At 40.4% G+C, this 24801-nt stretch overlaps 1 protein-coding gene across 1 annotated transcript in view; it reads left to right on the top strand.

The window, feature by feature from the left end:
- The first annotated feature begins 6078 nt into the window (after positions 1 to 6078).
- The window catches only part of acss1 (acyl-CoA synthetase short chain family member 1), a 63121-nt gene continuing 44398 nt past the window's right edge, over positions 6079 to 24801 (top strand). The window contains exons 1-2 of the mRNA XM_002937453.5: positions 6079 to 6668; positions 23112 to 23208. Coding sequence (XP_002937499.1) covers positions 6290 to 6668; positions 23112 to 23208 — 476 coding nt within the window. The 5' untranslated portion in view covers positions 6079 to 6289. The remainder of the gene's footprint in view (positions 6669 to 23111; positions 23209 to 24801) is intronic.

Here is a 24801-nt window from a genome sequence, read left to right as displayed (position 1 = left end):
GACCAGTTGCTAAGGTGAACTACTTAAAGGCCAAACAGAATTTGTTTAAAAGAAATACATTTGTTTGTATTCAAAACACTTTAAGTTTTTGGCTCCATTATGTTCATATATCTTTATTCTGCCCTTGCATTGCTGTACTGGACTATAACATATTTAAAACTGACAAGGTAGCTCCTTCGGTGCATTGTTTTATGCAGATGGAAATGTAATGTTGAAATGTGAGAAGAGATTACACAACACATCTAGTTAAACTTATGCCAGGTACTTTTCCAGTAGCTAAGTGTTTGTAGGAACATTTTGATTACAGTCATGTTTATTCCTCTGTAGCTTTGAAAGTAACCCATTAACATATGTGCAAAACAAATACAAGAAAGGTCACCAAAAGCACATAAATTAGTCTGTATATAACCATACACTTTCTGATAACATTCTCTAACATGTGTACTTTGATGGATTTAAAGGTGAAAAAAGGATAATTTAGCCATCCCAAGGATATACCAAATAACAATACAAAAGGCAACTGTGTGTTTACTGGGTATGCAGTAAAACAGTAAAACAATCTATTCATGGTGAAATTCTTATGTTAAACAATGTACTTAAGTCCCTTAATAGCTGCTATTTGCAATAAAAGTGTATACAGCATATACCTTGCAAAAATATTCAGATCCATGACCAATTTTCATTTTACAGAAAGACAAATACCATACTGAAATGTCATTTCCTGTGATATTTCTTATATCCTAGTGCAGTGCTGTCCAACTGGCAGCCCGTGGCCCCCCCCCTTATCTGCCCCCCCATCTGCCTGACTGCTGTCACTGCTTACCTTTCTGTAAGATTTAAATGGTATCAGTGCTGTGATTAACTGGCCCCCTGCACTGTTCACACCTCAGATTCAGGATGTAACCCCCTGTATTGTGTAATCATGTAATCCCCTGTACTGTTCACACCTTTTAGTCCCTGCATTATTTGCAACTCAGGCTTAGACTGTAAGTGCCCACATTGTTCACACCTGCTCTACTCTGCTTGTGTGTGTGTGCCATACTCTGCCTGCCCTACGCTGCCTGTTTGTGTCATACTCTGCCTGCCATATGCTGCCTGTTTGTTCCATACTCTGCCTGCCCTACGCTGCCTGTGTGTGCCACACTCTGCCTGCCCTATGCTGCCTGTGTGTGCTATACTCTGCCTGCCCTATGCTGCATGTGTGCCATACTCTGCCTTCCCTACCTTGCCTGTGTGTGCAATATTCTGCCTGCCCTATGCTGCTTGTGTGCCATACTCTGCCTGCCCTATGTTGCCCCCTACACTGTTCACACCTCAGATTCAGGGTGTAACCCCCTGTATTGTTTAATCATGTAATCCCCTGTACTGTTCACACCTTTTAGTCCCTGCATTGTTTGCAACTCAGGCTTAGACTGTAAGTGCCCACATTGTTCACACCTGCTCTACTCTGCTTGTGTGTGTGTGCCATACTCTGCCTGCCCTACGCTGCCTGTGTGTGCCATACTCTGCCTGCCCTATGCTCCCTGTGTGTGCCATACTGTGCCTGCCCTATGCTCCCTGTGTGTGCTATACTCTGCCTGCCCTATGCTCCCTGTGTATGCCATACTCTGCCTGCCCTATGCTGCCATACACACGGACAGCATAGGGTAGGCAATACATACTGTGACACAATGCTGTCACTGCTCCTGCAGTCTGTGGTGTGAACAATGTGGGGCTTACAGTCTGAGTCTGAGGTGTGAATAATGCTGGGGGTGAACAATGCTGAAATTAAAAGGTGTGAACAGAACAGGGGATTACATGTTTAAACAATACAGGGGTTTACAGCCTGAATGTAAGGCATGAACAATGCAGGGGGGCAGTTAATCTCAGTACTGATACCATTTAAATTTACACAAAGGTTAGCAGTCACAGCAGCCAGAAAGGTGGGGGGCCACACAGAGGGGGCCGGCCCATGGGCCACCAGTTGGACAGCACTGAACTAAACGATTGGAGGATTGCTTTGTATTAGGCTGCAGGACCTTGAGAGCTGTTTTATTGTACAATATTACTTTAAGACTAGTGTCACACGGGGCAGATTCTTGGGGCTCGATTCACTAAAGTCCGAAATAAGGGGCCTGATTCACTAAAGGGCGATAAAAATTATCGCACGCTTTTTCGCGTTAAAAAACGCAAAATAATTTGCGCGCGATTCACCATAGTATTATCGCGTGCGAAAAATCGCCATTTTCGCATGCGGTATTTCTCGCACTAGTTTTATCGTTTGGCATTAATTTCCGCGCTGAAAAGAATATGATCGCATGATTCACTATAACTTTTGCGCGCTAAATATCGCATTCGGCTATGCGAAAATTAACACCTACTACAGGCAGGCGAAAAATTATACAAAAGTACAGTAAATGATTTTTTGCAATAAAATATGGACTTACAGTGTTATTTATTCAAGTCTGTGCAGCCGCCAGTTTGCAGCGAAATGTTTATTTTTAATACAGTAACTTTCTGCAAGTATTGGCGTGTATGGCTAACATGGCGTGCGTTCATTTGCACGACTATTTATAATTGGCTACAAGTGATGAAATGTTTCACCAGGCATGGATTTGCAGCGAATTTTTGGACGTGCGTTGAATTTTTTTCGCGGCGGATTTTTTCATGCGTTTCTCAAAACAATCTGCCAATGGCAAAACGCGTGAAGCAACAATTTTTTTGCCCGCACAACATTTTTGCCGTTTCGTGGATCTTTCGATTTGCTAATTTTTCACTAAAGATAACCAGAACACATTTGCTCATCACTAGTGGCTACTATTTATAAGCATCTACTATTTATATGATACCATTTATGCTACCATTCATATGCGGCGATTATTCGCGTATTAGCGCATGTACCGGCAAATACCGCATTGAAATAGCCTTTCGCGAGTTAAATAACGCATGCAATATCGCGCATAAAAAAGCGCGAGTATGCTAATAGTGAATCGTGCGAAAAATCGCCAAAATTAAGCCGCGGTAAAAATTTTAGCGCACAATAAAAATAGCGCACGTTTTATCGCCCTTTAGTGAATCAGGCCCAAGGAGTGTTATTTATAGCATGCGTTAAAAATGTTATCACTTCTTATTTTTCACTCGATTCACTAAAAGGACACTTGTCATAATTAAGAAGCGATGTTCTTGGCGTTATTTATCTTACAATGACATATTTTAATGAAAAAAACTATGCGATAAGCGTTATAGGGGCCGATTCACTAAAGGTCAATAACGCTTATCACATAGTTTTTTTCATTAAAAAGCATGCGATAATTAAGTACCGATTCATCAAAGTCATTTCGCATGTGTTAATCCGCATATCGCATGCACAAAAAAACACATTGCGTTAATTAGCGAATTGAAATAGTACTAACGCATGATTCACAAACACATATGAAGCGTTAAACGTGCAAAATATCGTGTTAATCTGTGTGAATATTAACCCTACTTGGGGCAGGCGGTACTTAAAGAAAATTGCGGTTCGTGAGCTATTGGCAACACAACATGGAGTTTGCAGTCGTATTTTTTCAAGTATATGTTGGCCCTAGAGTGATGCATCCTCCAGTTTTCAGGGAAATGGTGGTTTTCAGAAAGTAATGGTTACGTGCGTAATATATTGCGCTCTGCAAGTGTCCTTTTAGTGAATCGAGTGAAAAATAAGAAGTGATAAGTTTTTTAACGCATGCTATAAATAGCACTCCTTATTTCGGACTTTAGTGAATTGGGCCCATGGTGTGCGGATAAACGTGGGCCCCTAAACTTGAAAAATATGACTGTTGTGTCTGCACCCAAAGCCATTGCTTTGGCCCAGGTGCAGCCGCACTAATCAGAGTTCAGCGCAAAACTACATATGCCAGCAGAGTGTTTCAGAATGTTTTCAGATAAAAACAAGTAAAAAATCTGCCCCGTATGGCACTAGCTTAAAGCCTCTCAGAACGGGCCTAAAGGTGGCCATACACGCACCGATATTATATTCGGTGCGTGTATGGCATGTCGGCGAGTCGACCGATATCGCAGGAAGCTGCTGATATCGGACGACTCGCCGATCGGACCAGTTTGAAAATTTTGATCGGGCGCCATAGAAGGCGCCTGACCAAAATTCTCCCTTCAGAGCTGAATCGGCAGAAGGAGGTAGAAATCCTATTGTTTCTACCTCCTTATCTGCCGATTCAGCCCTGAATGGTGTGTGGCGGATCTTACGATGTTTCGTGCGACCGATGGTCGTACGAAACATCGTCAGATCGCCACGTGTATGGCCACCTTAAGGCTGAGGCCATACAAGGCGCAGGCTCAGCTTCTCTCTGCCTCTATTTCCCCACAGACAGAGGGAAACTGATGCATTCCCATCCTCTCAGCCATTCCTCTGCACTGAGGGCCTCTATATGCCCTAAAAATATTTTAAAAATAAGATGGTGAAATACAATACACTTTATTTTTATCATATGCATGAATTTGGTATTTTTTATAGGTAATAATGGTCTTGCATTAAAATTGGAAGTAGAATTAAACTATAACAATATGCACATTTTTGGCCATAATTAGAAGTATTTGTAAGTTTAATTAGTGTTACTTATCACACCGAAAGTGGAAGTTTATCTGCAACTCTCTACACAATTGTGGGTTCATATTTTAAATGTTGCACTTTGGCACTGTTTGCATGTTATTATATGTGATTTGTGAATGAACTGATAAACATCATTTTACTACACTAGACAGTTTATTTTTTCCCCTCCTCTTTAACTATTGCAGGGCTGATATTTCTTCTTGGACAAAATTAAATGGGAACAGCTTGCAATTTGGACTTAGAAGCTCTTGTTTGCAGTAACAAAACTAGCCTCCTGACAAGAATTTGCCAGCCCTCCCCTTACCACAGCGTGTCTCATAACAGCATTGCTGCGCATAATGAAAGAGACAATTCTCCTTTATCTGACAGATTACACAATGAATATAGAGTGGTAAATAAATAAATAATACAAAACACTAGCTGAATATCTTGTGAAACAACATAAAACAAGTAAAAAAGGAAAATAAGCGTTGTGAATCCAATTGTCTGTTAACGCAAGTAAAATAGTCCCAACAAATAGATGGCCATTCAAAGTCAAGAAAACAATGCACTCCATAGCTGCCAACTTATCTGTCACTACAATTTTTTTGTCCGGGGAAATGTTCCAAGCATATGTAATAGTATTTATTTTCACTAGTTAGGCTGCTATTGGGACACGTGACTAGTCTTGGCCCCAGGGTGCGGGGTGTATCAGGCAGCTCTGCAAGGAGTTAGTAAACTGTGTGACTGTGAAAGGACACATGGATAGAAAGAGACACATGCAGTACAAATACTGATGGCTGGCTGAAGTGCACCCATCTGTGCAAAAAGATTACATTATTTTTGCCCACATGGGGCAACCTCCGGCTCCAGCTGAATACAAGATCCTAGTTTTGATCCTGTTGATTTAATTGCTATAGTTGTATATTCATTTTACTTCTTACCTTCAGACAAAGCATAACTGGAAGTCATTGGAACCTTAGGGTGAAGACATAGATACTAGTAGCAGCTACTTGTTGTGGCTACTAAAAAAGACAATGCTGATTATTTACTAATAATTGTCTCTACGTGCGTTTAAGCAGGGGCAATTCTCAGTATTGTCTATGGCAGGGGATTTTCTGGAGTTTAGTAGCCATGAAAAAGTAGCTGCTACTAGTAGCCCAGTGTGTCTTCGCCCTTTAATACTTGGCCCATGCACCAGTGGGAGCTAATGCTGTATAATTTCAGTTAGTAACAGAATTACCCAGCAATATATTGTTACTAACTGTACGCTATGTTCAGAGCAGAAAGGCATGATAAAAAGTGCAGCAGCTGCAGGCAGATAACATGTACAGAGGGTGTGCACCCACCCTGCACCAGGGCAGCACTGAAACTGATCTGGAGCGCAAAGGCACTAAAACTACTCTGTGGCACCATCTCAGGCACCAAAGTCAGGGACAATGAACTGCAATAAATTTAACACTTTAAAAAAAAACCAGCCCTCTCAGTTCTATTTCCTGGACATGAAGTGAGGAGGAGCCTGAGATCAGAGTATTTCTTGCAGCACAGCCACAGCAGATGGTGTTACAGTTGCTGCTGCCTCCAGCGCTGGAACTTTTCCATCTGAGATACCGGTGGAACTTTCTAATCACTCCAGCCTGTCAGTGCCACTCATACTTCTGCCCATCAGCAGGCACACTAAGGGTGCAGCTTTGGAACCCTGTGTAAATAATTAGGGTGCCAATAAACATGGCAGCAAAACTGACAAGCAGAGCCCTCCTGCATCACATACTTAGTAAGCATCATGCGCCCTCCAGCATCTGCCCCTGGAGAAGACTTGAGGCCAGGTATTGCTTCTCTGTCCCAAAGCAGAAGATTCAGCAGTCGCAGCTGCAAGTTGCAAGCCTTCCGTGGGATGTCCAGTCCTACATGCCAGAAGCAGCTGCTTTATCCAGCCTGCACTCTTACCAGGAGCTGCTGCAGTTCTCAGTGCAAGACCCGGAGACATTTTGGGGTGTGCTTGCCAGGGAGAGGCTGACATGGGTGAAACCTTACCAGACTGTTAAAGACTGTGACTTCACACAAGGACGGGTTAGGTGGTTTCTTGGCGGGCAGCTGAATGTATCGGGTAAGTACCATATGGGAGTATTGCGGGTAAGTACCATTTGGGAGTATTGCGGGTAAGTACCATATGGGAGTATTGCGGGTAAGTACCATATGGGAGTATTGCGGGTAAGTAAGTACCAAATGGGAGCATTGCGGGGAATTAATACTGCGTGGACAGTGACGTCAAAACCCCATGACAGTATTTATTATGAACTGTTTGATAATGTAAAGCAGTTTTGAGTGTCCTGTGTGGTGAAAAAAACTACTTCTGCGCGATTTCTTTGCTAGAATTATATAAAAGCTGCTGTTGATAGTAAGTGTAAGACGGTTGCACAGTGACAAGAATTCTAATGCCGACAAGTCCAGCGTCAAACTCAGTGCTGGCACATTGCCAAAATCCCCCCACCCAGTTGTTACAGTGGGTCTGATTAGTACTTCATATTCATGGTTGGGGGTCCATCCCCAGTTACTCTCTAGTAACCTGTTCTACACACATCACCTTCAATATACCCAGTGACTGAAGGCGGGAGATGTTCTGCATGCACATGGTGCTGCACTTATATGTTGGGGGTGGGGCCCACAGGGATACCAGGGAAACTCCAGGTGGGCCCAGGTGTCAGTGGGCCCTCCTGCTCCTAGCCAAACACCTAATTCATGGTCATTTCCTATTTCTCTATGGCAACACTACTAAATATAAAGAAGAATAGATTATAGTACGTAAAAAAAAAACTAGGAAAATATACACTTTTGAGAAGTAGGTGAAAAAATGTTTGAAGGGTGGGCCAAGGGTCTAAGGTTTTCTGGTGGGCCCCTGGCATCCCAGTCTGACACTGGGGGCCCTACACACATTGCACAGCTCGTGTTCTGGAATGCTTTCATTCTCTGAGAACTATGGGTAGTTTACTCAATGAATTTAACTGCTGTGGGTGGCCTCAAAGAGTTAAATGCGTTCTTCTCTTTTTCTTGGCAGTCAGACAGATACTTTACTTGTGTTGCACTCTGAGGCGTGGGTTGGGCTCCTATTGCACCGCCGATTGGCTAAGACGAGACAAGGAGTGGGTGTGTGTTGCCTTAGTATGCACAATACTGGTGGAGTCAGAAAAAAAAACCGCTCTAGAGAACAAAAGTATCATCCTCTGTCACGTGATATCTTCTGAGCCGCCTATTGACATTTGCCTGAGCATTGCCATAGTGATTAGATACATACCGAGGCAAATTGTTTTCCCTGCACTAGAGTTTTGCCCTCAAACAGGAAATGGTCCACAAATCCCCACAGTACTGTTTAAACACGTGAAAGATTGTAGCTATATCTGATTCACTGTTTCTTTTATGATAACTATACATGGTTTCTGTGCCAGGCCTGGTCACGTGATGCTGAGTGACACACAGAGTTTCTGAAAGTGAGTGTATGCACCAGAGTATGCATTAATGTGCAGTAAGTAGAAGCATGGATATCTGCGGCTGCTGTACTAAAGGAACCCACCAAATCTGCTTTATATGTTATCTATCTATCTATCTATCTACCTATCTATCATTTAAAGGGTAGTTCATTAACTTTTACTATGGTTTTTAGAGCCATATTTACATATAGGCACCAAGGCCCTGTGCCTAGGACGGCAGCCTTCGGGGGGCAGCCCTTGGATACCTATATAATCAATGAAGTTTGGTTTTTTTTAAAAAAAAAAAACCCCTCCACAGCTGCTAGACCTACCAGCCTCAGGGGAAATCTGAGATGGTGAAGGGGCCTGGTGCATTTCCTCCATAGGAAATGGCATCACGCACATCGGAAGTAACGTCACACGCACAGGTGCACGGCATGTTGGCATGGCACTTGCGCCGCCTCAGGGGCTTACTAAGGTTCAGTGCCTAGGGTGGCACCAGACCTAAACACTTCCCTAATGGTATTGCAAATGTGAATAGCATATTCGCTATTCGCTCTGTGCAATACCTTTTGTACTTTATCTGGGTAGTTTTACTGCATTTTTGGTGAATTTGTTGCATTTTTAGACATTTTATTGCATTTTCAATTCTAAATAGCTTTTAGTAGGCTGTTTGTGCCCATAAAACATAAAAGTTTAGTTTGAAATTTGATATTTTGCAGGAAAAAGATATATTTACCCATTTTGAATTCATGAATGTGCACTTTCTGAAAATACATAGTTTTCTGGAGTTTTCATAGTCTTAAAAGGAAAGGCAAAGTCACTTGGGCACCCTCAAGTGACTTAAATCGCCTACCTTTTACCCCGGGCTGGTGCCCCTGTTAGGAGAAAACAGCACCAGCCCGGGGTACCTGTCGAGAGTGCTTCCTCCTTCCTACTCGTGCTGCTGCCGAATGTCCCAGACAATCACTCTACTACGCATGCGCGCGTGACGAGACAGGAAGGAGGAAGCGCTGCAGGTACCCCGGGCTGGTGCTGTTCTCTCCTAACAGGGGCACCAGCACGGGGTAAAAGGTAGGCGATTGAAGTCACTTGGGGGTGCCTAACATTTTGGCACCCTCCAAGTGAATTTGCCTTTCCTTCTCCTTTAATATGCAGCCAATCAAAGCTATTCCATGTTAGTCCTTGCAGTTTAGCCAGTTGGAAATCTGTATATAATCCCCTTGCATAATGGACTTTTACTTATCTGTAAGCCAAAATATAGGGGATTGTTTATACTAAACTTATTATCTCTAGTTAAAATAATTCAGCTAATTAATGGTTAGATATGCCAGATTCGTAATCACAGTGTGCGTAATGTGATCACGTAATCACCAATGCGCTTCCATTTAGCTCACATACGGAGCACTAGGGACAGGACATGCTGCGTTTCCTGTCCCCATTGTTTCCGCCCCTAAATTTGTGCCACCCTAGGCCTGGGCCTTTGTGACCTCGCCACAAATCCGGGCTTGGTAAGATGATGAGTGTGAAAGGGGAAACGAATAGACAGAATATATTTTCAGCATTTATTCTATGCTGTATATTTTACTCATGTTGCTGTCTCTTTACATGCCTCCCTACTGTCCTGATTTTCACGGGACAGTCCCTCTTTTGACAGCTCAACCTGCAGTCCCAGATTCTTACTGAAAAGTCCCTCATTTCCCTTTGATCTCCTGCTCTAAAAAAGATATAAAAATTAAAAAGTAGCTTTTGGCAGAGAGCCCAGATATCTTAACAAGCTTCATTTGCACTCAGATACATTGTTTCTCACGCTTAATTGAATAAGTGAGCTTTTGGCAGAGAGCCCAGAAAGTTAACAAGCCATTTAGGTTAATGGGGGCGGCAATGGGGCAGTCAGATCGGGGACCGCATCAACGAGCCGATGCGGTCCCCGATCCGACTGGATTTTCTAACTGGGCCGATCGAGATCTGGCCAATTTCAGGCCAGATATCGGTCGGCCAGGCCGCTCTGCTCTCCCCATACACGGGCCGATTAGCTGCCGAATCGGTCCAAGGGACCGATATCGGCAGCTATAGTCGGCCCGTGTATGGGGACCTTAATATACAATTGTAACTTATAAGCTAAACAGTTACTTAGGGAAACTGAGACTTGCAGCTTAAAGGGCAATTTCAACTGCATTAGCAAAACTGTAGTAAGACATAAAACAAGACCCCAAACCACGCAGAAATGTGTTCAAACTTTAAATAACCTGCCAAATTTAGTAAAATGGGAGTGGTATTTAGGAGGTGTGCCAAATTTAGTAAAATGGGAGTGGTATTTAGGAGGTGTGGTCGCAAAAATGGGCATGGACAAAATATTTTGTCGCGATACGTGCAGGATTTCTTTTTGTCCCTCTTTCCATTTTTCAAATGTTGGGAGGTATGTCTTTAATATCTGATCAGTCTCTTGAAATAGGCAAGTTTATCTTGTTTGTATTCTTAGGCACAGTCAGGGATTAGGTACATGGTTGGCAGTGAGGTAGAATAAAGAGATACTGTATAACTGTATAACACAACCTCCCAAGCATACACAGTGAGGCTCTAGATTGATTTTTAAACACCTAGTAACACGGAACACTAAAGGTACAGGGACAAAAAAAAGTTTATTTTCCATTACAAAGATTCCAGACATGCCATACTAAAGCACAGTTGGAATCTTGGCTTCTCTCTTCTGTTGTCCTGGAGATAATTTTCCATGCTGCTAGAGCTATTATAATTATTTGGCTCTTTTTCACTAGGATTTGAAAACATCATCTGTTCATCTAACTTTGCATTATAATGCTATATGTAGGAGAAAAGCACTGGATACCAAAAATGTTGATTTGTAGTAAGAAATAGCTAGCATGTGAGCAAAGTAGATAGCTTTGTATCTTATGTGTATTAACAATCACTGCCCATCCTGGCAATAGCACAAGTACTGAATGGCCCAAACTAGAAACAGGAATTCCTGACTGACCTGGGGCACCTGCCTTATTCCTCTGAAGCAGACAGTCAGGTACCCAATGTGCCATTGACGTAACACTACAAGAAAGTGGAATGAAACATATGCACCTATACAACTATTGTGATAAAGTTCCCCTAATGCAGTGTGTTTGGCAGTTCCCATACAGTACCCTTTCACTGCCAGCCGTTTTGTACCAAAGTGGAACTTCTACTGCCAGACAGTTTTTGAACATGTTTCACTTTAGGGGGCTTTCCTCTGGGGGACTTTTAGTTTACCCAAAAAAACAATATATTGCTTTTTTCAGGACAACCTAAGCTTTCAAAATAGGGTAGAATTTTGGTGTAATTCCAATTCTGTAACAAGATATAGGCTTCTAAATGTCTAAAAAAAAATTAAAAAATCACATTTTCTATAATATAAACACACATACCAGAAACAAATTATTTTATGCACAAAAATACAACTGATTTGGAAAGTTCCATGTCTCCTGAACGTGCCAATACCAAATATATATAGTTTTATGAAGATTTCTCACTTGTATAGGTCAAAAACTCCCAGCTGTACACTACCAAATTTCCAAAGCACTGCTTCAGAAAACTGCATACTTTAGATTTCAAGACCAAAATCCACTAACAGAAGGTTTATCCCAAATTACACATTCCTGGAAAGAACAGATTCTGGGGAATACAGAATAGGCACAACTGTCTGTCTACTCTAAACTATCAAGTCGCAATGCTTCCTTAAGTTATTGGTTTTTATCAAAATTTGTGAAATTTTTAAAAAAATCACTTCAAAGCTTCCAGTCTATAGTATCTGATCTCCTTTAGGTCATAAAGTAACCAAATAAAACACCCTAAATATGAACGCCAGGGGTCCACTGAACAGTTTGATGCCCAATATGCATAGGTTTACCTAAGTATGTGGCATGTAGGGGCCCCAATGTGAACATACCCCAATGTGATCTGTCATTTCAGCTCCAGCTAAATCAACCCATTTACATCATTATATGTGGGATAAAGCTAGTATAAAGTACGCTCACCCCAGAAATCCATATATTTTTGGAAAGTACACATTCTCCCGAATCTAAAATGGGTACCCATGTCTTTCTACTCCAAAGTACCAAGCCGCAAAGCTTTTCTAAATGTAGAAATTTTGATGACATTTCCAAAAATCCCCTCAAAGCTTCCACTTAGCAGCATCTTATCTCCCACATAGTATTAGGTACCAAGATAAAATACCCTGAATTTGAACGCCAGGGGTCCACTAAACAGTTTAATGCCCAATATGTATAGGTTTACCCAAGTATGTGGCATGTAGGGGCCCCAATGTGAACATACCCTCATATGATCTATCATTTCTGTCATTTCAGCTCCAGCAAAAGCAACACATTTACATCATTATATGTGGGATAAAGCTAGTATAAAGTACGCTCACCCCAGAAAGTCATATATTTTTGGAAAGTACACATTCCCCCAAATCTAAAATGGGTACCCATGTCTTTCTATTCCAAAGTACCAAGCCGCAAAGCTTTTCTAAATGTAGCAATTTTGATGACATTTCCAAAAATCCCCTCAAAGCTTCCACTTTGCTGCATCTTATCTCCCACATAGCATTAGGTACCAAGATAAAACACCCTAAATTTGAACGCCAGGGGTCCACTGAACAGTTTAATGCTCAATATGTATCGGTTTACCCAAGTATGTGGCATGTAGGGGCCCCAAAGTGAACATAACCCCATATAATCTATCATTTCTGTCATTTCAGCTCCAGCAAAATCAACACATTTACATCATTATATCATATTATCCCACGATAAAGCTAGTAAAAAGTATGCTCACCCCTCCACTTTGCAGCATCTTATCTCCCACATAGTGTTAGGTACCAAGATAAAACACCATAAAACTGAACAGTTTGATACCTAATATGTATAGGTTTACCCAAATATGTGGCATGTGGGAAAATACCCCCATACGATCTGTCTTTTCAGCTCCTGCAAAATCAACACATTTACATCCTTCATGTGGGATATTGGTACAAAAAAGTACACTCACCCCAGAAAGCCATATATTTTTGGAAAGTACACATTCCCCTGAATCTATAATGGGTACACATTTCTTTTTACTCTAAAGTACCTAGCCGTAAAGCTTAACTGTTTGCTGATTTTAATGACATTTCAGAAAATTGCCAAAAAATGTTGCAATTTGCCGCATTTATCTCACACAATTTCTTGCATACAGAGGAAAATCACCACAAATAGGAACACCTAAGGTCTACTGAACAGTTTGATGCCCAATATGCATAGATATACCAAAGTTTGTGGTATGTACTGACCCCAAAATGAAAATAGCGCATATGGATTTCTTGCCGGCCAACTCAGCTTTTGCATACAGAGCCCCCTGACAGCATATTATGTGCCGTAACACCCCCTAACTATACAGAAAAACACAGCAAACCATATAGTTTTGGAAAGTACACATTCTGACAAATCCAACATCGGTAAAGAATCCTTTCTACGCCGAAGTACCAATCTGCAAAGCTTTCCTAAAGTTAGTGGTTTTTATGACATTTCAGAAAATCGCCTAACAATTTTGCAATTTGCTGCATTTATCTCACACAATTTCTTACGTACAAAGGCAAATCACCCCAAATAGGAACACCAGAGGTCTACTGAACAGTTTGATGCCCAATATGTATAGATATACCAAAGTCTGCAGTATGTACTGACCCCAAAATGAAAATAGCGCATATGGATTTCTCGCCTGCCAACTCAGCTTTTGCACAGAGCCCCCTGACAGTGTATTATGTGCCGTAACCCCCCTAACTATACAGAGACCTGCAGAAAACCATATATTCTTGTAAAGTACACATTCTGATGAATTCAAAATAAGTAAAGTTATTTTTCTACACCAAAGTTACACATGGCAAAGCTATGCTAAAAACAGATCAGGAATACTAATACAGGGATAAAAATGCAATAAAACCACAAAAATTGTGCGAATTAGTGAAACGACAAAATAAGTCACACAACAAAATTTTTTTTTTAAAAAAGTGTTTGTGTATACGTGTGTGTACATGTGTAAAAGTTGTGTGACAATGTGTAAGTGTGTATATTAGTGTATATAAGTGTATATAAGTGTGCAAAATGAAAAAAAAAAAACTGCAAAATTTTCTGCTGTAAGTGTGTGTAAATGTATGTAAGTGTGTGTAAGTGCAAAAAAAACCCACCTTACCTGTCCTGAAGCAGGGATCGCAGTCCTGGTCCTCCTGCTGCAGTCTTCATCCGGGCCGGTGCTTGGGGTGGGGGGGCGAACAGGAAGTAAAGACTAAGCAGCAGACGCGATGCGATCGCACATGCTGCTTTTGCAGAGAGTACCTTTATCTGCCAAACAAACTATGGCGCACGTTGTTGGCAAATAAAGCCTTTTACTGCAACAACGTACGCTGTACGTTGTTGGCAGTGAAAGGGTTAAATGAGTAGCACCCAATTTGTTATTTCTCTGATCTTACAAACCATTCCACAGCAGTTAATTATACACTTAACAGCATATAGTATACCATGCATAAGAATGAATGTCATCAAGTTCAAGCCTGCATTTCAACCTTGAGGTTATTGATGTGATATATATAGATATGACATTGTAAGGCAAATAGAAGTTGTAGTAGCATTAAAGGAGTTGTTCACCTTTGAGTTAACTTATAGTATGATGTAGAGAGCAATATCCTGAGACAATTTGCAATTGGACTTCATTTTTTATTATTTGTGCTTAAATTTGTAGCCTCACAGAGCAATATTTTTTGACTGCTGTGGTCAGTGACGCCCATTTGAAAGTGGGAAAGAGTTAGAAAATGAAGATGAAAATGAATAATAGTTAATAAAGACCAATTAAAAAGTAAATTAGAAGTGGCCATTCTATAACATACTAAAAGTAAACATAAGGCTAATGTCTCACGGGGAGATTTAGTCGTTGCGATTTTTAAAAAGCGAGTTCCAGCGACAAGTCGCTCATTTTGTCTACATAGAGAAGAATATAAATCGGCAGTACCGAAACTAACGATACTACTTCAAATCAGTTATCACTCCAAAATCACTATGTGAGACCCTTTTTCGAGAGATTTTACAAAGAAAACATTCATTCGAAACAACAATTGCTGAAAGTAAAACCCACTGAGCGGGAAGTCGCTGCGATTTCCCCATTGCACTGGATGTAATTTCTAATTGTGTGTGGGCAATATGACACCTGGATTTGTGGGAGATAGAATCGCTCCGTTATGGCTATCTCTAGTAATTGCTTGTTAGGAAAAGACAAGCAACTTGTCGCTGGAATTCGCGTTTTAAAAATCTCAGTGACTAAATCTCCCTGTGGGACATTAGCCTAATGCTGAGTCACCCACCTGCTGTGCGTTATTCTAAACTGGGGTTATTGCCAGTAACAACTGCATACGTGCATATTTACAGAATTAATTTGTGTCCAGTGTCGGACTGGGACCCCTGGGGCCCACCAGAAATCCTTAGACCATAGACCCACTATCCAAAATATTTTTTCTTTTTCTTAGCTCAATATCTTTATTCTCCCATTATTTTTAAATTCCATGATAGCATCTATCCTTCCATCTGTTTTTCCTCTTTGTTCCCCTTTATATATATAGGGAATGACTATAAATAGGCCAAATGGTTAGGAGCAGGAGGCCCCACTTACACCTGGGCCCACCAAGACATTTCCTGGTATCCTGGTGGGCCAGTCCAAAACTGTTTGTGTCAATATGAATACTGCAGTTTTTTTTTACCGGTTTCAAAGCCCATAAAAATAGATTCATTCGTATAAGTATTATACATGACTGTTACATGACTGTTTAGCTATGCAATACACTGTTTTCTGCCAAAAATAATCCTAATTAAGTACAGGTCGTACAGCAGTTTCTATATTAGTCAGATGCCTACCAGATTTTATTACACATCTGCTTAATAAATTTGCACCATAATGCACTAAATGCCTGAGGGCTGTTGGGTTTAGTGTAGTGCCAGTACAGCCAATCGCGTTGCTCATTATATGCATTCTGAACTATTAATACAATTCCTTGGGTTCATACATATTTATGCTGTGATTGATGGGAACTGAAATGTAGAAACTTTAGTCTTATCAGACAACGCCACACCCAGCAAGTACCAATGGGGACCTAACACATGGAAAGTTCAGGGTGTCCGAGACATACTGCAGCAAGTGTTGAATGAGGAGACAGTCCCAAATTATATGTACAGAATGGAAATTATATCTACAAATAACTTTTAAACCATTGAACATTTCTGTTAAATGTATATTGTATATTGTAAAGTTGGTCAAAATTACATTTTATTTAAAATTCTATTTGGGTGGAGTTCTCATTTAAGTGACATCCAAACCTACCCTATAATTGCCTAATTACATCTAGACATGTCCCTAATCTGCATTAATTCTTAGCCACCTTATTTTTGGCAAGCCCCTACCTTTAGGGTCCACAAATCAGTTCTGTCCTACCTAAGCAGGGGCAGGTAGGCAGTCTCATCCAAGAGTACTACATACACTCTTTTTTATAATGGATCTCAGCTTCTCTTTCGCCTGGACCACTGGGTTGAAATGACCTAAGGAACACAATGTCATGAGAACCTGTTGTACATAGTCACAAGTTCAGTGATGGTACAATTGGAAGGGACTAGTTTGTGACTGTATCATAAAGTAAACTTCCTCAAACTTTATTGTTGTGATTCAGAGCAGCAGAAGTTCTTCTTACTTTATTCTTAATACTGATCCCTGCTCTTAGCAATGTATTCTTTAAATCAGAAATAATTATGGAAATATATTCTGTAAAGTTGATCTAGTTTTGTTAGAATTCATTTAGCTATTGCCAACTAGCTTTCATAAAGGAGCATAAAAATAATTTATATGGCCTTATCAAACCTGCCAGGTACATTAACACATAGTATTTTACTTATAACAAGGACAGAGAAGATTTATTGAAAATATCTGGTGTAGGCCCTATCTCTTGCCAGAATTGCTTTGACTGTAGATACAGGTGCCAGAATGAAAGAGTTTACACTTTTCCTTTGGCTCTGCATGGATGCAAAAAAATTGTAAGGACTATGCTACTATGTCTTATTATTTAATGATTTTTTATATCCTATCATGTTTAAAGAATGCATGTGTTACGCTTTCTATAATATATATATATATAGTATAAAAAAGACCAGCAACTCAGGGATTTCTTGTGAAAAAATCAAAACATATATTTAAAGAAGCAAACATATATATATGCTGGATTGCTGCCTGGTTATGGAGTCTGAATGATACTGCTGTAGCATTTGTGCAGCCACATTGTGTGCAAATATTTATTATGTCATAAGTATTTTTTTTAAATTAGCAGTTTTTAGGATAGGTTTATATTAACATGCTAGTAAAAAAAACTGGCACCCAGAAAAAAGGTGGCATCTTACAATGTAATAAGGGTTATGCCACAAGGGAAGACTTGTTGATAGTAGGAACCACCAGAAATTCTAGTGGTCATACAATTCATATGTTTGACTACCAGTGATTCTGCAAGTGCTTCTTTACATTAATGCTAAGGGATTTTCAGGTAGCAAAAATTTATTGTGGGTGATCAATCTCTTTGTTTGCCATAGATGTATATTTTCTAAGTAAGACTGGTCTTACTCAACGACTCTGCAGTATGAGTTGCTTTTTACATACAATATACTTTTAATATTTAAAAGTACAGGTATCGGACCCCTTATCCGGAAACCCGTTATCCAGAAAGCTCCGAATTACGGAATGCCCGTCTCCCATAGACTCCATTTTAATGAAATAATTCAGAATTTTAAAACTGATTTCCTTTTTCTATTTAGAAATAAAACAGTACCTTGTAATTGATCCCAACTAAGATATAAATAATCCTTATTGGATGCAAAACAATCATATTGGGTTTAGTTAATGTTTTATTGATTTTTTAGTAGACTTAAGGTATTGAGATCCAAATTACGGAAAGACCCCTTATCCGGAATACCCTTGGTCCCAAGCATTCTGGATAATGGGTCCTATACCTGTATAATTGTGGTGCACCAGGTTTTTTAGACAGTAATTGTTAAAGGGGCAACTCTATAAGAGAAGATCATGGACTTTGCATGCAAAATTTGATAGCCTGAGAAGGGGTTTTGTGTTGTCTCACAGCACCTGGTTTGGTATTGCCATCATGGCACAGGATGATTAATTCTTTACTGTGTGACCATGGCAGTGCACACAAGACCCATGTCTGCCATGGATAATACTGGGTGCAAATTACAAGCTCTCTATTATCTGGGTCTGGGTGAAGCTTGCTAAGTCATTTCTACTTTCCAAATGCACCAGACTACAATCAGGCTAAAATTATGATTGTTATTAGATAATTGTGGACTTTGTGTGCTAGATTAACTTGCTTTATAACTGTCTCGTTTATGACAGTGATTAAATAAAATGCTTCCATGGAACATTGCCTTATAATACCTTAAAATTACTTTTGGCATGGTCTGATAAACCAGTGCTTTTCATGCATAGGTCATTGGGCCAAGTATGGTGAGTCAAGTGAGCAGACTTGTCATAGGCATGAGCACTTGCATAGGGGACCTACAGCAACAAGCTGATGTGGTCCCTGATCCAACAGGAAAATCAAACCTGCCGATCAAGATCTGGCCAATTTTAGGCCAGTAATCAGTCTCTTTGGGGTGCCCATACATGGGCAGGTAAGCTGCCGAATCGTCTAAAGAACCTGAATCGGAAGCTGAAATCTGCCTGTTTATGGCCATCTTTAGTCTTTGCCACCATTAATTATGCATTTTAAACATTTAAGTGCTGCGCATTTATGCACATGAACAACCAAGGTTTACAAAAATATATTTATAACCAGGATATACCGTATATACTCGAGTATAAGCCGATCCGAATATAAGCCGAGGTACCTAATTTTACCTAAGAAAACTGGAAAAACCTATTGACTCGAGTATAAGCCTAGGGTGGGAAATGCAGCAGCTTCTAAGTTTCAATAATCAAAATAAATTCCAATAAAATTAGGATCTATCAATCTAACTGAACAAATACCTGCAGGGAATGAGTATGCAAGATGCCAGGCTCCCCCCTACTGCCTCCTCTAGCAGGTTCACCTGGAGAAGTAATCACTCATTAATGCCTTGCTCCTTAACCTGTCTATCAAAAGGAGCACATCATAAACTGAGAGGATTCAGCTTGAGGTTTACTTCAAGGAGCTCCCTCCCTCCTCACCTCAATAGCATGCAGGCTTGATGTTCCATTGCCTGCCTGCTTCAAACAGTTCCATTCCTACCTGCTTGTAAAGGCTCTCCCTCCCCCTCACCATTAGACACAGACACCTGAGCTGAAAGCAGGGAGCGTGTGATGTCATGCCCGGGGACAGAGCAAGGAACCAGGAAGGAGCGGAGCACAGAAGAGCACACAGGGAATCAGGTAGCAGAGGGTGTTAGTTGGAGGGACTCGAGTATAAGCCGAGGGTTAATTTTTCAGCACATTTTGGGTGCTAAAAAACTCGGCTTATACTCGAGTATATACGGTACTTTCATTTGCCTACCTCCCAACTGTCTCAATTTTCGGGGACAGTACTAATTTTAACAGCTCAGCCTGCAGTCCTGGATTCCTATTGAAATGTCCCTCATTTCCTTTGATCTCCTGCACTGAACCCAAAAAAAATACAAAGTTTCCCAAATTTAATTAGTAGGGTTTTGGCAGAGAGCCCAGAATACTCAACACCTGCACTTAGATACAATTGAAACTAATAAGATAAACAGGTCTCTTGGTGGAACTGAGACTTGCAGCTTAAGGGCTCTGGCACACGGGGAGATTAGTCGCCCACGACAAATCTCCCTGTTCGCGGGCAACTAATCTCCCCGAAATGCCATGCACAGTAGAGTAAAAAAGCCGAACTTTAACAGAGACGTCGGCTTTTCACTCTACTGCGCATGCGCCTGTCGTGGGGTCCCGGCAAAACGAAGGAGGAAGCGCTCGCTCGCAGGTACCCCGTGCTGGTGCTGTTTTCTCCTTACAGGGGCACCAGCCCGGGGTAGAAGGTAAGCGATTAAAGTCACTTGGGGGTGCCTTTCCTTCTCCTTTAAGATCCTCACTCAAAGACTGCTGATTTCACTTCCACCCCAGGGGTTATTTTAGCCCAAGCTCTAATGAGCACAAAGTTGCACCCCCTAGTGCTCATTAAAGAAGCACCCTGCATTTTGTCACTGCACTTGGTAGGTGGCAGAGGGGACCAGTGCATCTCCCCTCACATGAGTATAGTGTTGCTGAACCCAGGCATTGCTCTGCATTCATGGGGTGCGCACAGGTATTTGCTCTCAGTTTTTGAGTGCCAAGATCTGTGGTTGTTTGAGTAATTTAACTCTAGGATATGCAGCCACGTGCTTGTCAGTTTACTATGAAAACTTAGGTTATTTTGATTTCCCAAAGAGACATAAATACATGTGCAGAAAGTTACTGTCGATCCTTATGGGGCAGCTAAAAATAGACAGAGCATGTCCAATTTTCAGTCTACGATATAGTGGGTTTCAGCCGCCAGATTACTCCTAGATCTTACTGCTAAAGCTGTGGAGCCACAGGATGCCAATCCAACATTAAGAGAAGTAACTGAATTGTACATAGATGTATTATAAATTGACCTATCCTAAGCAACTTTTTTAACTAGTCTTTTTTTTTTTTTTTTGGGTTTTCAAAATTTCAAAATTCAGGCATGGGACCCATTATCTAAATAGACAAAGTATGAAGGTCCAAGAACTGAAAGACCCCTTACTTGGAAAACCCATGGTCCCAAGCAACCTGGATAACAGGTCCCATATTTGCATTACCTTCATAATGCTGCCCCTTGTTGACCCGCTACTGAAAAACCAGATTAACTGCAAGACTTTTTTGTTATTGTTATGTTTTGTTGCTGTTCTTCCTGTTTGAGCCCTCTACCTTTTATCCTAATTTCTGACTTTTAAATTGATATCTGTTTTCTAGAGAGTTTCACCAAATGCAATCTGCTGCCTTCTAACTGATGTGTTCTTTATAAAAAAACAAGTATCATGTTTTATTTTATAAAGGCTGGACTTCCCAAAATTCCAGCCAGGTCACGCTGTCCTTTATTGCTTTTATCTTATCTAACATGACGTCTAAGCCTCTTCCATACTTCAAAATCTAGTGCTAGAGTATAGAGCAAGTTCCCAGCAGCACAATGCCAATAGGTGCTCTCAGGGAGAACCATAGCAATCAGAATGTACACAAGAACTTATAATTCACTGAATGCTATGAAATGCTATCATCCAGTAAAGGATGAATTTTTGTTTTTGTTTATTTCCTTCAGTAGCTTTGTATTTGCCGTGTGCTTATTACACTTTCTGAAGAACATATTCTCTGCGCGGCTGTGGCACTGGCTAAATACTGTTTCTGACAAATAGGCAGGAGGTGGAAGTTTGTTTTGTTATTGTTTGTGGAGTTCCTCTTTATAATGTTGGGTTCAAGTAATATCTAAAATAGCAGCCAAACCACAGGTATTTTGTTTTACTGATGATAATTGGTTTGTGCTTGTGCTGAAGTTAAAATGGAGAATATATAACTATAAAAACACAGAAATGTATCTATAAAACAGCACATAAATGTAATTTGCTTCCAGGGACTCTGCACAATAGTTCAAATGTGTTACTGTTTATCCTCAGGACAATGATCAGATAACATGGGGCCAGAGAAATTTTGCCGTATACAAACCAGTGTGGTCAGTTAACGTCTAATGTGAGGAACAGAACCGCAGTGATGATTCATCTCATTTGGGGTTATTGATCAGTCCAGAATTGCACAGAGCCAGAAGTTACCCAACTGATCATCTGTCCTGTGAGATTAGTGAAATTTTGCTATGAATATTTGTGGCCAAATAACACTAATACAGGTATGGGACCTGTTATCCAGAATGCTCGGGACCTGGGTTTTCCGGATAAGGGATCTTTCCGTAATTTGGATCTCCATACATTAAATCTGCTAAAAATCATTTAAACATTAAATAAACCCAATAGGATTGTTTTGATTCCATTAAGGATTCATTATATCTTAGTTGGAATCAAGTACAGGTATGGGACCCGTTATCCAGAATGCTCGGGACCAAGGGTATTCCTGATAAGGGGTCTTTTCGTAATTTGGATCTCCAAACCTTAAGTCTACTAAAGAATCAATAAAACGTTAATTAAACCCTATGGGATTGTTTTGCATCCAGTAAGGATTAATTATATCTTAGTTGGGATCAATTACAAGGTACTGTTTTATTACTACAGAGAAAAAGGAAATCAGTTTGAAAATTCTGAATTATTTGATTAAAATGGAGTCTATGGGAGAAGGCCTTTCCGTATTTCGGAACTTTCTGGATAACGGGTTTCCGGATAAGGGGTCCCATACCTGTACTGGTATAGGACCTGTTATCCAGAAAGCTCAGGACCTGGGGTTTTACAAATGTTTCCATAATCTGGATCTCGTAATCATTTAAACACAATATAAACCAAATAGGATTGTTTTACCTCCAACTAAGATTATATTATAACTTATATTATATCTTAGTCAAGATGTAAATTTTAGTTATTTGATTAAAATGGAGTCTATGGGAGATGGCCTTCCCGTAATTCTAAACTTTCTGAATAAAAGGTTTCCGGATAATGGATCTCATACCTGTATATGGTTGTCTGTTTCACTGGACAAACATCTATTTATATGATATTTTAGATTGCTCAGATTAACACAAAAATTTTGTTTTGGGAAAGTAAATAGCCAGATGAAAAATATCAAGTGAGCAAAGCAGTTACAAGGTCCTGGCATGCCAATATGAGACTAAACTAGCTATTAAACATACTACATTTCTCATGACGTATATAGCAGTCTTGTCTGGTGGGTTGGTGTATAATTATTACTACCCTTTGTTTTACATCTAAAACTGACATTGATTCAACTGATTCATATCATGATACATATACTGGTATAGTGTATATATTATCTGAACTCATTATGGAAACACATTTTCTTATTACAAAGTCTTTTGTTTCTATCCCTAGTGAATTGCCTTGACAAACATGTGCACCAATGTCCAGAAAGAACTGCCTTAATCTGGGAGCGGGATGAACCAGGGACACATGTGAATATCACTTACAGGTATGTCACCAGTAGTATCTCTGTTGGCCCTATTTTCAAGCACTATACTAGATGTATCTTACCCCTTCATCAACCAGATTATGTGCTAAAATCAACCTGAAAAGTTTGGAATTATAAAGAAAGGAGCGAAGTTACTCCAACTTCAATAAGCCATAGAAACCAATCAGCAGTTTGCTTTTACAGGTCGAATGTTGTTAGAGTAATAAAATCAAAAATGTGATTGGTTGCTGCTGGTTACTAGGCTAGATCTTGACTTGACTTGACTGTGTTTCTGTATGATAAAGTACACTATATTTAGTCTCGCAGCAATTGTCCTTCTCTGAATCTCTCGTGTTGATCATATTTTAACATGTTTATAAGGGTAGTTTGTCTGATTTTGTTTGTACTCTCCCAACATCTTGGTGTATTTGGCTCCATGGAGAGGGGGCATTATCTAAATAGCATTCTGTAATAATCCTACTGGATTAATCAATCTATCCAAATCACAAACTCCCTTGGACTATCCTGGCCATACATGTGTGGATTTTCATGTGTATTCTGAATGGAAAATCCTTGCATACATCACTGTGCTATGAATCAGCACTTTTTTTCGGTCTGGTACTGCCCTGAGCACCGGAACTCCGACCTCCCCTTTCCTTTGTTGATCAGTGCATGTGAAGTACAATCTGCCTTGCCTATGCACCAGTTGTGGAAGAGAGCGTACCTTCCCAGTTTTGCAAATGGATTTTTCCACATAGAAAAGGCAGCCCTGCTATGGATATTGGTTGGTTAACTGATTGGACAGGCTTGAAAATCTTCATCTGCCAATGAAAAATGTTGGCCAGTGCGTGGTGCATCAGCAGATGATGAACTGAAATGGAGCCACAGACAACAAAAGAGAGAACAAAAAAAAGGTGGTCATAATTAGTATGGCCCCTTGTACAGTATCCTTGTGTTTGGCCCATGGACCGATTGGTTGGGTACTGTACAGCCCATGTATGTAGTGGCAGAATATGAAATTGACAGACACGCTGAGAGGGAATGTGCCCATTTGTGTTGATGGCCAAATGAGATAATATTCAATCATCTTCGCCCAGAAACCAGTTCTCTTAGGCCTATTCTCAGACTTTCCTTACCTACAGTCTGTTAATTGACAGTAAAGGTGGCCATACACAGGTAGATTTAAGTTACCGATTTGAGTACCAATTTGGCAGCTTAACTGCCTGTGTATGGGACCTACCCAACCATTATGTGGCCTAATCAGTCAGGTTTTATTTTTTAGTTGGAACGTTAACCACATCAGCTCATGATCCTGGCTCCGACCGCTCTAGGGCCAGATGATCAAATTGGCCCCATATCGCCCACCTTAGTTGGGCACATCCAGGAAAGATCTACTAGTTTGTAGGTCATGCAAAACAAGCATATCTTATTTTATGGCATTTATTTATGGCAACCTTTACAGTGATTTAGGTTTTGATTCTTGATTCCGATTCCTGGATACACAGTAACTTTTTGTCAGATGTGTTTTAACATCAAAATACATTTTAACATGAAATACAATTCAGACTATTCTAGCATTTGTAGGTAGTTTTAGAGCTTGCTCTTTAAAAAAAT

Source organism: Xenopus tropicalis, chromosome 5 (assembly GCF_000004195.4).
Source record: "Xenopus tropicalis strain Nigerian chromosome 5, UCB_Xtro_10.0, whole genome shotgun sequence".
In the NCBI taxonomy this organism is placed as follows: Eukaryota; Metazoa; Chordata; class Amphibia; order Anura; family Pipidae; genus Xenopus; species Xenopus tropicalis.
This window is presented reverse-complemented; position numbering and strand designations above follow the sequence as displayed.